Here is a 16,625-nt window from a genome sequence, read left to right on the forward strand (position 1 = left end):
GCGCCATTGCACTCCAGCCTGGGTATCAAGAGCGAAACTCTGTCTCAAAAAAAAAAAAAAAAAAAAAAAAGAATTGAAGTAATCGATAAGAAGTTAAATTAAACAGTATGGTAACAATGGAAGTTATACAAAGGGAACACACTATTTGCAAAAGTTATTTAATCTGTATTTTATTTATGTCAAAATTCATATTAAATTGAGAAGGGCAATAAACAGGTCCCTGTGTGGAAGGCTCTATGGAATTTGTAGCACTTGTTTCAGTAATATAAATCTGGTGAATATAAGCTCTCCGGGTATCAATTAGATGTTAATCTTCCACAACCTTTTTATTGATGCCATACCATGAATGACTATATTTAAACTTTATCTTCATTAACAGTTATGAAAGCCAATCCAAAGATTTAAGAATTAATGTTGAAATGTTCCCAAGAATCCTCCTCTGGGATTCCAGTTTATGTGATTTTCTCTAACATAAACAACGCTTTGGGGATCATTCATTCTTCATTCATTCCTACTTTTCCTTATTAAATCAGTGGCAGAAAATGTGCAATCCATAGTTAGTGAAGCAGGAACAGATACTAGAACCGTCTGTCAAATCTCCTGTGAGGATGAAATGCTCTCTCAAGTCAGTAAAAAAGGAATTTCAGAAAACCTTCGGAAAAGAGTACACGATTTTTTTAGGGCTAAAAGTCTTTTATTGCACTTCTGTTGACTTAATTCTTTATAATGTCAGGTTCTCTATGAACATAAAAGTTGGGACCATTGCATCAAGAATTAAAGAATGAAGGTAAAAGTTAGTTTCTACATAGTCAAAAAAAAAAAAAAAATACATACCAAGGCACAATGGAAAAAGGACCTAAACCACTCTATTAAGCATTATAATATAAGCACGTGCAAATTAAAAACATAACTTTTAAAAGCTTCCACTTGTCTTATTTGGGAGTATTTGTCAACAATGCATGATGTTACAGAGTTGTTTGGTCATCCTGGTTAAAGATCTTCACTTAGCTTCCACAATGATCCCTAGACAAAGAACCAATAATTATCTAAATACAAATCATTTCCAATGAGAACTTAAAAAAGCCTAATGCTAAGTCTGTGTCAGAGATTCTCCGTAAACATTCATATCTGTTATGACCATATAGAGTTCAAAAAAGCAGTCAAAACTAAAGCCAGAAACAAATAAAAATAGTACTCAACTTTGTGGGGAGAATATGAACACGTCGTCACACCACGTTAATATTATGGATCTAAATCAAATAAGATAGCACATATTGTTCTTGTTGTTGTAAACAAGGCAATTCATAGAGGATAGGCCCAAAGAGGAGTTAACTAGAAGAAGGGAGCTGACATAAACCAAGGTTAGAAAAATGGAAGCTGAACATCAAGATGGACAACTAGAAAAATTAAGCCATTTTCAGGAAGACGTAAATGGGAGTCACACGCAATTAGGTTGGCTGATGAGGAAACCAACTGAGAAAACAGTTCTCAATTAAATATAATAGATTCTTCTTGGTAAGTAGAGAGAGAGCTCAATAGATTAAAATAAAACAAAAACAAAAAGCATGTAGAACCTGAGCATGGTGGCTCACACCTGTTGTAACCCAAGCACTTTGGGAGGCTAAAGTGGGTAGATCGCTTGAGCTCAGGAGGTTTGAGACCAGCTTGAGCAACACGGTGAAACCCTCTCTACAAAACATACAAAAATTAACCAGGTGTGGTGGCGTGGGCCTGTAGTCCCAGGTACTGGGGAGGCTTAGGTAGGGAGATCACTTGAGCCAGGATGGCAGAAATTGGAGTGAAATCTCACCACTGCACCCCAGCCTGGGCAACAAAGCGAGACCCTGTCTCAAAAAAAAAAAAAAAGAATCATGTCAAGAAATCTTCCCCACAGCTTGGTGATGAATTTTAGTTACATAATTTGTCTCAGGGTCTCAAGCTTAAGGTATATCACCAAGGCATAAGTTTGGGAAAAAAATGAACTTGTTAATAACATTAAGTCTTCAGATATATAAATGCAGTGTATCTGACCATTGATTTAGGTATTCCTTTTCTTTCTCTCAACATTGTTTTGAAGTTTTCAGTGTAAAGATCTTACAGACCCTTTGTCAGATTTATCCTTAAGATCTTTTTGTACTATCTTAAGGTTTTTTTTCTTCTTCTTGAGATAGAGTTTTGCTCTTGTTGTCCAGGCTGGAGTGCAATGGCACAATCTCAGCTCACTACAACCTCTGCCTCTCAAGTTCAAGCAATTCTCCTGCTTCAGCCTACTGAGTAATTGGGATTACAGGCATGCACCACCATGCCCAGCCTACTTTAAATTTTAAATATATAATTTCAAAAATTTTTTGCTAGTATACCAGAGATATAATTGATTCTTATATGTTGCTCTTCTATCTTGTAATGTTGCTAAACTCACTTATTAGCAGCTTTTTTATTTCTTTTTGAGACAGAGTCTCGCTGTGTCACCAGGCTGGAGTGCAGTGGCTTGATCTTGGCTCAGTGAAACCTCTGATTCCCTGGTTCAAGCAATTCTCCTGCTTCAGCCTCTTGATTAGCTGGGATTACAAGTGCATGCCACCATGCCCAGCTAATTTTTGTATTTTTAGTAAAGACAGTTTCACCATGTTGGCCAGGATGGTCTCCATCTCCTGATCTCATGATCCATCCACCTTCACCTCCCAAAGTGCTGGGATTACAGATGTGAGCCACCGCACCCAGCCATAGCAGCTTTTTAAAAATATGTAACATATTTTCTACATAGATGATCATGTCATTTGAAAATAAATACAGTTTTACTTCTTCCTTTACAATCTGGATGCCTTTTCTTTTTCTTGCCTTATTGCACTGGCTGGTAACTCCAGTAACTGGGATTTGCAAATTTGAAAAATTATTTCTTCAAATATTTGTTCTCCCACTGCTTCCTTTGGAGATTCTAATTATGCATCTATTAGGCCATCTGAAGCTTTCCTGCAACTCACTTATGCCCTTTTCATTGTGTTTGATTTTTTTTTCTATCTGCCTTTTATTTTAGATAGTTCTATTGCTATATCTTTATTAATATCTTCTTCTGTGATGTCCAGTCTCCTGACAGTCCCATCCAGTGTTTATTTCACACATTATAGTTTTCATCTTTATAAGTTTGATTTCTGCCTTTTTTGTGTTTTTGATGTCTCTACTTTGATCATATACAATACAGTTATAAATGATTCATTGTCTTTCTCTACTAATTCTAATAACCATATCAGTTCTGGCTTGGTTTCAATCAACTGATTTTTCTCCTCATATGGGTCATGCTTTCCTGCATCTCTATATGCCTGATGATGTTTGATTAGATTCCAGACACTGAATTTTCCCTTGTTGGGTACTGGAAATTTTTGCCTTCTTATAAATATTCATGAACTTTGTTTTCTGATACTGTAAAGATATTTAGCAACAGTTTGATACTTTGGGGTCTTGCTTTTCAAGACTTGTTAGGCAGGACCAGAGTAGTATTTGGTCTAGGTCTAATAATTCTCCTGACCCAAAACAACTCTACCTGATAAACTTATGAGGTTTTATGGTTTGGCTGGTGAGAACAGACACTCCATCCAATCCTGTGTAAGCAGAGGGAACTATTACATCAAATCTTCTTGGGTAGTCCTTTCCCTTACCTGGGGAAGTTTTTTTTACATGAATGTGCTGATGAACAAATTCTGCCAAATCCTTAAGGGGGCTCCTCTGGAGATCTCCAGCATTCTTTCTCTATGTAGCTCTCTCTTTTCCAGTACCCTGTCCTTAGAAATCTAGCTGCTTTGATCTTGCCAAACTCTCAGCTCTCTTGAACTCAGAAAGTCCTCTAGGTTCTGCCTGGGTTTTCCTTCTCTGTGCCACAGCCTAGAAATCCCCTCAAGGTAGTAAGCAGAGAGCAATCATGGGGCTCACCTGGTTTGTCTTCCCTCTCTCAGGGATCACATTCTTTCACTGTCTAATATCCAGTGTCTTGAAATCTGTTCATATTTTTTGTCCAGTTTTACAGTTGTTTCAAATGAGGAAGTAAATCTGATCCCAGTTACTTTATCTCGGCCCAGGTTGCCAATTTTTAGGGGGCCAAAGAGCAAGAGAGGACTCAGCAACAGAATGAGGTAACAGTTCTAGAAGCTGCCCTTTCACTTAAGCCACATATCCCACCATACTGGATGCTGCCAGATATATCTGTTGTGAATAACAATGTTGTGGGGAGGCTCTAGTAGACTCAAAGAAGAGTCAAGCACACATCCGTAATGTCCTGGAATAAGATTATGCCTTCTGCAGAAGGGAACTACATACACTGCAGAGTCACTTCTGATGTGCTTAGTACAAACTGAGGTTATGACCCCTTAGATATCAAAAAAACATGCCAGTGTGGGAACATAGTGAGATCCCATCTCTACAAAATACATATACACGCTCCAGCCTAAGCAACAGAACAAGACTCTATCTTGAAAGAAAAATAAAATATGCAACAGGAGATAACCATAATGACAGAATTATTGACAGAACTATGTAACTATAAGAGTAAGACTACTCTCTCAGTTACACAGAGGCCTCACCAATTGATAGAACAGTTAAACACTCAGGCCTGGGATTATACAAGGGTCACCTTGATCCGGAAAATGAAGATGCCACACCACAGCCTTACTCATGCGTGGCCAAAGGGAGCAGAGTGAAGGAATATCCTTCCAAGTAGACAGAGTTGTAAGTAGTACCTTTGATACTTAACTTTGAAAAGGGAGAGATTTGAGAAAGAAATGGCATGAGAATGGATATAAAGAGACACTTGGGCAGTAACAAATGGCATGGCTGATGGGAAAGAGGCCTGGGAGAAACATGACTGGAAATTCAGAAACAAGAAAGTCATATGTTAATAGCCCAATGGGGGAGGCTACAATATTTGGATTTTTTACATCACTAGAGAGCATCCACTTCAGATAAGGCACTCATCAATCAATTGAAGAGGATGACTCAACTGTGGGTGTCATTTAGATTTCTTTTCAAAGAATAAAATGAGGCATAAATTGATCAGGTTGGCAAGGACTGAGGCTATGAATGAATCCAATAGCAACAGCTCCTCCTCACCAAAGCTAATCTGGCTTTTGCCAATGCCAGACGCCAAACCTGGCAATAGCAGAGACGGACACTGAACCCTCAGTGAAACATGATTCTTCAAGCTGGCCACTTGTGACTGGCTGCTTATACCTGACCTTTCTACCATGCAAACGTGCAGTGATTCTTCCTAATCAAACTCAGTATCTTCTCTGGATATGGATTTGCCTTCCCTGCTCATTGACTCAGCCAGCACCACAATCTGGGGACTTGCAGAATATCTAAACTTAAGCATGGCAGCCTGCACAGCATTGTCCTAGATCAGGGACTCATTGTACTTATTAAAGGAGGTATGAAAAAAGGCACTTTCTCCTGGGGATCCAGTAGGCCTAGTTACACATTGCCTCACCTGGAAGTAGCCACACTAACAGGATTGGGAACAATGCCTAGTAGTGTTGGCTGGACATGGTTGCTCATGTCTTTAATCTTGGCACTTGGGGAAGCCAAGCTGGGTGAATCACTTGAGCCTAGGAGTTTGAGATCAGCCTGGGCAACATGGTGAAACCCTGTCTCTACAAAAAATAAAAGAATAAGCATATACAGGTGGTGTACACCTGTACTCCTAGTGACTTGGGAAGTTGAGGTGGGAGGACCAACTGAGCCTGGGAGGTCGAGGTTGCAGTGAACTACGATTGTGCCACTGCACTCCAGCATAGGCAAAAGAGCAAGATCCTGTCTTAAAAAAAATATACGTACGTGTGTGTGTGTGCGTGTGCATACGTGTGTGTGTGCATGTGTGTGTGCATGTGTGTGTGTGTGCTTTGAATCAGTGGCCATAACTAAGAGGTCAAGATATGATTGGCCCCTATCCTGGCCATCTATTTGTTTTTTCTCAACGTTAGGCTCTTTTGGATTAGAGATCTGAGTTCTCAGGGGGAAGATTTCCCACAGAAGAAAAAGGGACCCAGAGAGTTTGACTCTAATTCATCCTAGTCACTTTGTACACTTTGTGCCAGTGGGCTGGTGAAAAAGAAAGGAGTTACTACACTGATGGAGGTAAATTACTCTAATTACCCTAAAACACTAGGGTTGGTACCATACAGCAGAGGCGAGGAGGAAAGAAGTTACTGGGGTATCTCTTAGTGCTTGCAAGCCTAGTTGCAATTAGAGCATCCAGTGCCCAATAAAAGCAAGGCAACTAAAAGCTGAGATGAGGACCTGGGCCACCTAGTACCAAGCAAATTCGACTAGCTGAAGAGCAGGCTGAGAGTTATATATACCTAGAATGGGCAGGAGAAAAAATAAATACCAATTACAGCCTTGAGACTTGGTCTAGTAAGAAAAACAGCTTGTTCCACTAACCCTCTTGAATCAAGTTCTTGTTAGAAACTATAACTGACTATCTTCTTAGAAGGGACTCTTTCATGATTTATACTTAATAACATATACAAGTCACTTTTACTTGTAACTATTATACTGAATAACAGTTACAAGTAAAACTGAGCATTTAAGGAACAGACTCAATTTTGTCCTCTTGTGCTCCACTTTAAAAATCCTTTCAGTCTGGAAATGGTGGCTCACACCTGCAGTCCCAGCACTTTAGGAGACCAAGGTGGGAGGACTGCTTGAGATCAAGAGTTCAATACCAGGCTGCACAGCATAGCAAGACCCTGTGTCTAAAAAGAAAAACAGCTAGCTGTGGTGGCACTCATCTGTGATCCCAGCTACTAGGGAGGCTGGTGCAGAAGGATCACTTGAGCCTAGGAGTTAGAGGCTGCAATGAGTTAGGATGACACCACTGCAGTCCAGCCTGGGTGATAGAGTGAGAAGGAAGGGAATGAAGCAGGGAGGGAGGGAGGGGGGGAGGGAGGGAAGGAGGGAGGGACCTGTTGGATCCACCTTTTACTTGAGCTGCTACCATAGTCAACACTTCCAGGCAGCCTTGAGTGGCTTTATGGTGGTGCAGCTGTCATCACTTTGCCTCAACCCATGCCTCATATTTCTCGATTCCTGTCTTGGGGATTTTCTGGCACCACAGCTAGGAGGTTTAGTTGCATACTAATGCTTGAGCTAATTAGAAATGAAAGGCTAATAACCATGGGGCCCACATTTATCAGTCAAGTACAGGAGCTGATCAATATTTTCCTCTTTTACCCTCTAGGGTGGGCACTTCTGAGGTGCATTTCATAAGACTCCATAGAAGTTCCAAAAAAGATTGAGCTCCAGCCACTTACAGTGATTGCCAATATGATACGGCATCCCTGCACTGGTGCTTCCTTCCTCCCTGCTTCATTCCCCTGCTTTTACACTTGCTACCTGGGATGACATTCACAAAGGAAGAAAGAGAGGCAAGCTTTGTCTCTACCACTATCACCAGAAGATCCCACCAGGTTATTAGACACAGAACTGTCTGATTCATTGCAAATACTGTCCCAGTTTATTGCTTGCCTTTTAACTTGTAAGGATTATTTAAGCATATGGACATATAAAAATGTTGTATATTTTACACAAAACTTGTAAATATTTGTAAATTTATTTGTGATCTGTTTCTGGTGAATTTTCTCAATAATTTTACACTTTGTCCTTGTATAGTCTGAGATCATTCAAACATTCCCTTTTTTATATATATTTAATTCTTCAATGTATCTGAAATTATTTTGATGTTTAATGAGGATTTGTTTTGAATGTTGTTTCCAAAAAATCATTTTTTTAGCATTGGTTTGAGAGCTCATTTGATGATATATTTTTTATAAATATAATAGTCAGGCTCAAAATGCTCCTCTGGCATATATTTTTTAAATTTTATACCATTAACATGTTACTTAATTATTATGGCATTCTAATATGTCTAAGCTCCTAGAAAAAAAATGTCTCCCCATTATTCATTTAAGGTTTTGAAAATTTGTTGGTATTCTTCTGTTTATATTTCCAGATGAGCTTTAGAAAAACTTCATCAGTTAAGTTACTTCCCTAGAAAATCCCATTGGCATTTTTATTAAAATATGCAGGTGCAGTGGCTTACACCTGTAATCCCAGTACTTTGAGAGGCCAAGGCTGGTGGATCACTTGAGGCCAGGAGTTTGAGATCAGCCGAGGCAACATAGCGAAACCCCACCTGTACAAAAATTACAAAACTTAGCCAGGTGTGGTGGTGGCTCTTGTAGTCCCAGTTACTTGAGACACTGAGGCAGGAGGCCTGATTGAGCCCAGGAGGCTAAGTCTGAAGTGAGCCATGATCATGACACTGTACTCCAGCCTGGGCAACTGAGTGAGACCTGGTCTCAATAAAGTAAAATAAGCTATTGATATTAGGTTTCTTAAAAATCCTACTGATGTTACGCTAAAATTCTATGATGGTTTCAGAGGAACTGTAATTTTTACAGCATTTGGGTTTCCTACATAAGGATCTTTCTTTTATATCTCATTACAAAATTTCCATGTGGGTTCTACTCATTTCTTATAAAACTTATTCCCAGGTATTTCATAATTTTTATTGATACTGTGAAATGTGTTTGCCTTTTTATAAAACAAAAGAAAAAACTAACTTTTCCCTTAACCATTTCCATTTTCCCTGTATCAAAGCAAGAATAAACATCCATCAAATTTCTATTTTTATATTGTCATTGAAATTGAACCACAGAGGCAGGTTACATAAGAAAACTATAAAATTTTTAGGGGTTTAGAGCATACAATTATTCTTTCTGTTACAATAATAAATATTGTGCCTAGCATTAAGAAATACTTGGCTTATGTGTATGTGTATGAATGTAATTACAACAGACTTTTTTTTTATCCCAAAGTAGAAAATAATTTAGAGTAAATGCTTTCTGAAAAGAATACAAATCCACCTAAGACATCAATGCAAACTTGGTGTAATTGCTGAACTACGATCAACTTGCCAATATAGTCGCCTGTGCCTAAATGTAGGCATGTAAACATGAGACACGTAGACATGAGCATTAATATGAAATACAACATTTGAGGCCAGGCACAGTGTCTCATGCCTACAATCCCAGCACTTTGGGAGGCCAAGACAGGCAGATCATTTGAGGTCAGGAATTCGAGACCAGCCTGGCCAACATGGTGAAACCCCCTCTCCACTAAAAATACAAAAATTAGCCAGGCGTAGTGACGCATGCCTGTGATCCCAGCTGCTCGGGAGGCTGAGGCAGAAGAATTGCTTAAGCCCAGGAGATGGAGGTTGCAATGAGTCGAAATCACACCACTGCACTCCAGCCTGGGAGACAGAGCAAGATTCCGCCTTAAAAAAAAGAAAGAAATATAACATTTGAAATTCACTGTGCAGTGTGTAACACACACAGCAAAGAAAATGCTATTTTAAGTCACAGCTAGGAAAAATAAATGTATAGTATTTGTTCTTCATAGGGTGAGCATTTTCATAACTGACACCAAAGTGGAGAAAAATAAAAGCCCTGTTAAGGCAGGAAACAGTTACCATTTTCATAAAGTATCCATTTTTTTTTTCATTTGAAACTTAGAAAGGTCTCATGAAGGCTAACATGATAACTAAAGGTGCTTACTGGAAGGAATTAGATGAAAGAGTACTTTGAAAAAACAGCATGAGATTTTTAGGCAGGTTTTATATCTTGAAAAAAAAATAGCAAAATATGATGGATTTCTGATAACCCATCTCAGTGTCTGAGGCCCTCATTGAATGTAGTATAATTTATGACATCCACTCCAAACAATTCTTGCTTCAGAATCACCGATTTCTTATGTTTCCCATGTCACAGTAGTGAAACACCTAGCTTATTTTAACTGTCCATATGCAATGAGTCACTCCTTCAATCTTGCTTCAATACAACCAACAGTGTTTTGTCTTCTTGTGTTTCCAATGAACAAATAAATTTGCAAGGGGAAGAAGCCATGCAAATAGGGTTCCACCTCTTCCTGTAGTTTTAAGTTGACTGAAAATTATTTTATCATAAGTTTTAAAGACTGCATATATAATAATAGCATATTGTACATTTTGGCATTTAAAATAAAACTGTTACACAATTTTTAAAATTTTATTTTTGGAGACAGAGTCTCACTCTGTCACCCAGGCTGGAGTGCAGTGGCATGATCTCGGCTCACTGCAACCTCCGCTTTTCAGGCTCAAGTGATTCTCCTGCCTCAGCCTCTCGAGTAGCTGGGATTGCAGGCATGCACCACCACGCCCAGCAAATTTTTGTATTTTTAGTAGAGACGGGATTTCACCGTAATAGCCAGGCTGGTCTTGAACTCCTGACCTCAAATGATACATCCGCCTCAGCCTCCCAAAGTGCTGGGATTACAGGTGTGAGCCACTATGCCAGGCCTAAACAGTTGTTTTAAATAGAGATGCTGCTTACCTTATGAAAGTATTATGTCCCAATTAACCTATCATACATTAAAAATATCCAAGGTCAAAAATGCATTGAACATACCTACTCTCACAGACATCATGGCTTAGCCTCGCCTACATTAAGCATGCTCCAAACACGTATATTAGCCTACAAATGGGCAAAATCATCTAACACAAAGCCTACTTTATAATAAAGGATTGAATATCTCATATGACTTATTAAATCCTATACTTAAAGTGAAAAACAAAATGGTTTCTCACCTATGTCAAGTCAAAAACTTGTTGAGTTGAACCATCATTAAGTTGGGGACAAGCTGTCTTTTCAGCAAAATGCAAATAATACTTTTAGATCCATATTATCCATTTAAAAATGAAAAGAATTCTTTAATAGTTTGAACTTTGATATTATTTTTTCTTACTCTCGCACCCTCAAGAGTTCCACAGAAAGACTCAGATAAGGGAGAGGTGTGCTTTCTTCTCTGATGGAGGAGAAATCACTATTGCAGGTAGTCGGAAAAGAGAAATGGGTTGGTGCCTATACAAAGGCATGTTCTCAGGAAATTCAATTTCAGAAAACATCTATGTGGAAACTGAAGATCTAGGAAAAAATTCCTTTCCCACCATCTAAGGCGTGTAGCCTGGCTGCCAGGCCACTGTTACATATTATCCACATCACACATACTTCTTATTGGGAAGAACAATTTGGGTTCTTTAAAACCCCATTCCTTTCTTTCTGAGGCACACAAAGCACTGTGTAATTTAATTTTTATGAGAACCCACATAAACATGAGGGGGAGGTGGGCTTTATTATACGCATTTTACAGATGGAAAAATATCAATATGGTTAGATAACTTGTCCAAAGTCACATAGATAAGTTGAATAGCAAGTACCTGAGCTCCAGTCATCTGTCCTCATCCACCACTCATGCATGGTTCTCAATTCTATTTTGTTTTTGCTTTCTTACACCCCTTCTAACAAACCAGGCCTTACAGTATCACATGGTAATAATGTATACTGCTGCCTACAATTTTTAAAGTATTGCTTACTTGCCAAAAAACATGCTGTGCCATATTCATTAGAGCTTTAATGCTCACAATATCCCAAATAAGGAAGGATCATTCCCATTTTGCAAATGTGTACAGGCCACCACCTAAAGTTATAACACCGTTAAGATGCAGTGGAGCTGGATTCCACCAGTCTTGGGATTCAGTACTGTTTGAGATCAATGTGCTGTGATCTGCTATGATAAACTGCTCCCCAGTGTAGATCCTCTGACAGGGTAGGCCCAATAACATAAGCAGTCACACACTCTCTTGTCTAAAGGGTGGGAGGATGATGGGAATGGGCAGAGCAAGTGACGTGTTACAAGGGAGGCGGGTGTCAGAGAGCACCGAGGAGAACCAGGGAGTGTCCATGCCTTTGCTGGGGGCAGTTCTGCTCAGCCGCCTGCTCCTGTGTGGGGCTGCAGACCAGGCAGCCAGGCCTTCTGACTGGTCTACAGAGGCTGAGAAGCAAGGTTTTTACAGAAAATCTTACAACTGTCAAATGTTGGCAGTCAGTAAAAAAATATGCTGTAAGCATTCCCAATATATTTTTAAATGATTTTTAAAATACACACACACACAATTGACACACACATACATTCTGGGCAGGCTAACTGTGGTTCCCCGGACCACCATATCACAACCTCAGAGGTAAAGAGAGTGAGTGGGTCGGCTATTCCCCATTTTGAGAAGCTTATCATTCCACTTAAAATGCCTCTGTATGGACAATTCTTTCTTATTTCATCTGAGGAAGAACACGGCCTCGCTGATTCTGCTGATGTTGGAGCCTCCTGGACTTTTCCGGCACTGCTAGTTGTCTGTCCTGCTCAGAACTGCAGCAAATAACCTTATTGTCCTCACAAAGTACAGCCCTGAAAAGCTCTGAAGTGTGGTAAGACCCTGAGGCTCCAAAGGCAGTGCTGCTGCTTCCAGGTGAATCCACACCTCAATCTTATCCTGATCTCAGGCTCTGCCCCAGGTTCAGCCCATGGCAGGACTTCAAGATCTACTGGTTTTTGCTGCTGAATATAGAGGCTGTACTTATGCCCATTCTCCATGATTCCATCCATTCCTATCTTCACTTGAAAACAGTTAGGAAAGATTTTTGATGACTACTCAGAGCTCCAGAAGCTAGCAAACTACAGATCTGTTTAAACATTTGTGCTCCCTAGATAGAAACAATACTTGTGGGTGGGGTTGTTACCCTTGAAAAGTAAATGCATCATACTAAAGCTACTATTGGCACTATTGACACTGCTCTGTAACCATAGCTTTTTGTTGCCTGATTATTTCACTAATGGGCTTACTTTTACAAATATAATGATAGACTTCCTAGGTGTAAACACAACCTATATGAGAACAGTAAATCACATTCTAATTACATATTCAAATCTATTCCTTTAATCTTTAATGCATTAGAAATTCAATCCAGTATTTTCACTCGTTGTGTTATTATGGCCAATAAGGCAAGTATTCCAAACATATCAACTGAAATGGGATCTTATTTTCAAGTAATCAATTACTTATATTCGCTGCTGTAGGTGGTGAGCTCACTGTCATCGCGCATCCACTTGAACTCCAAAGGCCAGCTCCCTTCGGCAAGGCAGGTAAGAACAAGGCGGTTCCCTTCCAGGTGGATCTGTGGTAGGCCTGGCTCCGTTTTAAAATATGGAGCAACATCATCTAAAATATTAAAAAACAAAAAAAACTGAAGTACACATGAAAGTGGCACTCATCTAATTAATAAATCGATTATTTAAACAAATCTAATATTAAAATGAAGGTGATGACTATTTGGCCCAATTAAAAAGCAAATATTCGTTTACCCCTTAGAAACAAGCAATACCCAGATAATATTTCAAAAAGCTGAAAGCTCAGTGATACCCGCATTTGAAAGCATCTGACAGGTTCCTCTAAGTTCTTTCCACTTATGATTAATAGCTTATCAAAGGGGCATATGGGGCAATCCCTGTACATACAAGCCTTTGGTTTTAACTAGGCAATCTATTTGCAAGATAACAGTCAAGCGTATTAGGCTATAAAAGAGAAGTTTCCTCGTATAACCTTCAATTGGTTTAAAAAAAAAGATAAGCAAGAATAACATACAAACATAAATGACATGAATCACAATCTAGCTTTCCTTTCATACACACGTGAAAATGGTCTCTTTTGGTGACCTTCAATGGGATACAACATGAGAAACTGATGGTATATTCACATAACAGAACAGCGCACAGCAGCGAGAATGGACCATCAATTGCTACACAGAGCAACATGGGTAAATCTCACATACGTCATGTCAGGTGAAAGAAGCCAGACAGAATTTTCAAAAAAGCTTATAGCATGTGCTACTATTCAAAAGCTCATAGAAATTCAGAACAAGATAAAACTAATCTATGGTGTTAGAGGTTAAGGTTAAGGGTTACCACTGAGGGATGGGATAGCGACGAGGGTGAAGGTAATGGAATGGCTTATGGAAAGCAGGTCAAAATTTATTTCCTGATATGGTTAAAAGGTATATTTACTTTGTGAAAATGTACAGAATACTAGATATGACTTGTTAATTTTTTGTAGATCTGCTTCAATAATATTTTCTTTTTAATATGGATGCAGCACGCATGGCTTCTAGCTCTAGCATCACTAATTAGCTACATGATCCTGATCAGGACATACAGGTTTGTTTCTTTATCAGCAAAATAAACAGAATTATATGACTCCTCATTTTTCTACAAAAGTCCCCAAGATCCACCTGCATAATCTGCTTTCTGTCTAACATTCATTCAGACCTCCTGCCCTCTCTGCTCACACAGAGCACTCTAGGCACATTTCACTTATTTCACATTTAAACCCAAGCCAAGCTCTTTCCTAGTGTCATGGTCGGAATGTCCCATACAAAACTCATATTGAAATGTGACAGCCATTATAACAGTAATAAGAGGTGGGACCTTGAAGATATGATTAGGTCATGAGGGCTCTACCTTCAAGAATGGATTAATGCTGATATTGTTGGAGGAGGTTAGTTATCAAGGCAGTGGGGTCCAAAAAAAAGAATAAGTTAGGCCCCCATGCTCTCTCTGTCTCATGCACTCCCTTGCCCTTCTGACTTCCATGACAGGATGATATAGTACAAAGAGCTTCCCCAGAAACACTGCCATGTTGTTGAACTTCCCAGCTTCTAGAACCATGAGTCAAATACACTTCCATCATTTAGGAATCACCCAATCTGTTACAGCAGCAGAAAATGAACTAATACCCCTACACTGGGGCCTTCACACTTGGTCTTTCCTCCACTCAGGATGCTCTGTGCATGCTGATCTTTTCTCATCCTTCAGGTTAACTAGAGCTCCTCCCACACAATATGCCCTGACAAGTCATTATGTTTATTCCATTCACAATACTTATCAGATTCTGAAATTCAAGTGTTTGTAGGTTACTCTGAAGTACATCAGCCTTGATCACTTCTGAATTCCTTGCACCTAGAACAATGCCAGGAACTAAGGAGACATTTAATAAATATTTATTGAATGAACAAATATAATACAAATATCAGCAATAGCTAGTATCTGTTATTTACTATGTGCTGGAAACCATTCTAAATGTCTTATATAAATTATTTCTCACAAAAGCCCTACAAAATAGACATAATCACTATACCCATTTTATGGATGAATAAACAGAAGCATGAAGAAGTTTAATAACTTGTTCAACACTACCTGGCCAGTAGGTGGGGAAATCATGATTTAAACCCAGGTAATCTAGCTCTAGAACCCACCAATTCTATGTATTTTGAGTCCAAATATCACGTATTTCACAATAAGGAAAATTTCTTTTCAAGAATTCACACTCAACTTTAAATTTTTGATAATTTATTTGTGACACTAAGCTGTTCTTATAATGTATATTTAATAAACATCAAATAGCATATTAGAAATGTTAACATTGAGACTGTAGTTACACATTAAACTATAGCATATAAACTAATATATATATTTTAAATATAAATATACAGGTTATTTTGTCATTTGATCACTATAATCCATAATAATCAGTATATTGGTAATACAATATTACCAACCTCTTACTAGTATTTATTTATTTATTCATTCAAATAAATAAATGTTAAATTTCATCTATGAGCATGACAAGAACTTACAGTAGGAGATTTAACCTAATCAATGAGATGAGATGTAGGGGCTGAGAACAAATATGTCAGTAGCAGTCAAAATACTTAAACAGGCCCTTTGGTAGGAGCAAACATGGTGAGTAGCCTTGGGAAGTAGAAAGGGCTGAACTACAAGCCTTGTTGCAGGTACAAAGAGTGTGAATGGAAGGGGGATGAGCAGGGGCCAGGTAGTGCAGGGCCCTGCAGGTAGGGCAAGCACTCATTCTGGTTCCCATATCATCCTTGCATGATTATTCAGGGTGCCCACTTCACATTCAAAAGTGTTTGAATATTAACAACTTATGTGAATACCCTATTTATAAAGTTGTAGAAAGTACTGTCAATATGATAATGATTACGATGATGATAATGATGATTAGCTATTATTACAAAAGGACAGACAGTTGTGGTGGCTCATTTCTATAATCCCAGAACTTTGGGAAGCTGAGGCAGGAGAATTGCTAGAGCTCCAGAGTTCAAGACCATCCTGGGCAACACAGTGAGATTCCATCTTCATAAAAAGTTTTTTAAAAATTAGCCAGTGTGATGGTATGCAGTCCCAACTACTCAGGAGGCTGAAGTGGAGGGATTACTCGAGTCTACGAAGTCAAGGCTGTAGTGATTGTGCCACTGCACTCCAGCCTGGCAGCCTGGGTGACAGAGCAAGACTCTGTCTCAAAATAAAAAGGACAGCAAAAAGCCTTTGAAGGGGTGGTGTGGTTGCGTTGTTAAAAGAACATTCTGGCTGTAACACAAGAAGGAATGAAAGAGGGAGTAGAGTAGTGGGAGAACACCAGTCTGGAGGCCACTGCAATGATCTAGGTAAAATGCCCTAAAAGGTGACAGTGGGTTGGGCCAAGGTGATAGTGGGAACTGCGGTGGAGGAGATGAAGAGAAATGAGTGGCTTTAAAACAATAGTTACTTGGTAAAAAAGATTCAGTGATAGATTGGTTATGGATGTGAAGGAGAGGGAGATGTCAAGTAGGATTCTTAGGTCTCTGTCTTGT

The 16,625-nt window shown here is 39.0% G+C and overlaps 1 protein-coding gene across 1 annotated transcript in view; it reads right to left on the bottom strand.

Moving 5' to 3' along the window:
* The window catches only part of SDK1 (sidekick cell adhesion molecule 1), a 652,070-nt gene extending 638,962 nt beyond the window's left edge, over window positions 1-13,108 (bottom strand). The window contains exon 1 of the mRNA XM_021675988.2: window positions 12,979-13,108. Coding sequence (XP_021531663.2) covers window positions 12,979-13,022 — 44 coding nt within the window. The 5' untranslated portion in view covers window positions 13,023-13,108. The remainder of the gene's footprint in view (window positions 1-12,978) is intronic.
* Between the last annotated feature and the right edge of the window lie 3,517 nt (window positions 13,109-16,625).

This window comes from Aotus nancymaae, unplaced genomic scaffold (genome assembly GCF_030222135.1).
Source record: "Aotus nancymaae isolate 86718 unplaced genomic scaffold, 86718_ANA_hifiasm-v0.15.2.pri h1tg000015l_0, whole genome shotgun sequence".
Taxonomy (NCBI): Eukaryota; Metazoa; Chordata; class Mammalia; order Primates; family Aotidae; genus Aotus; species Aotus nancymaae.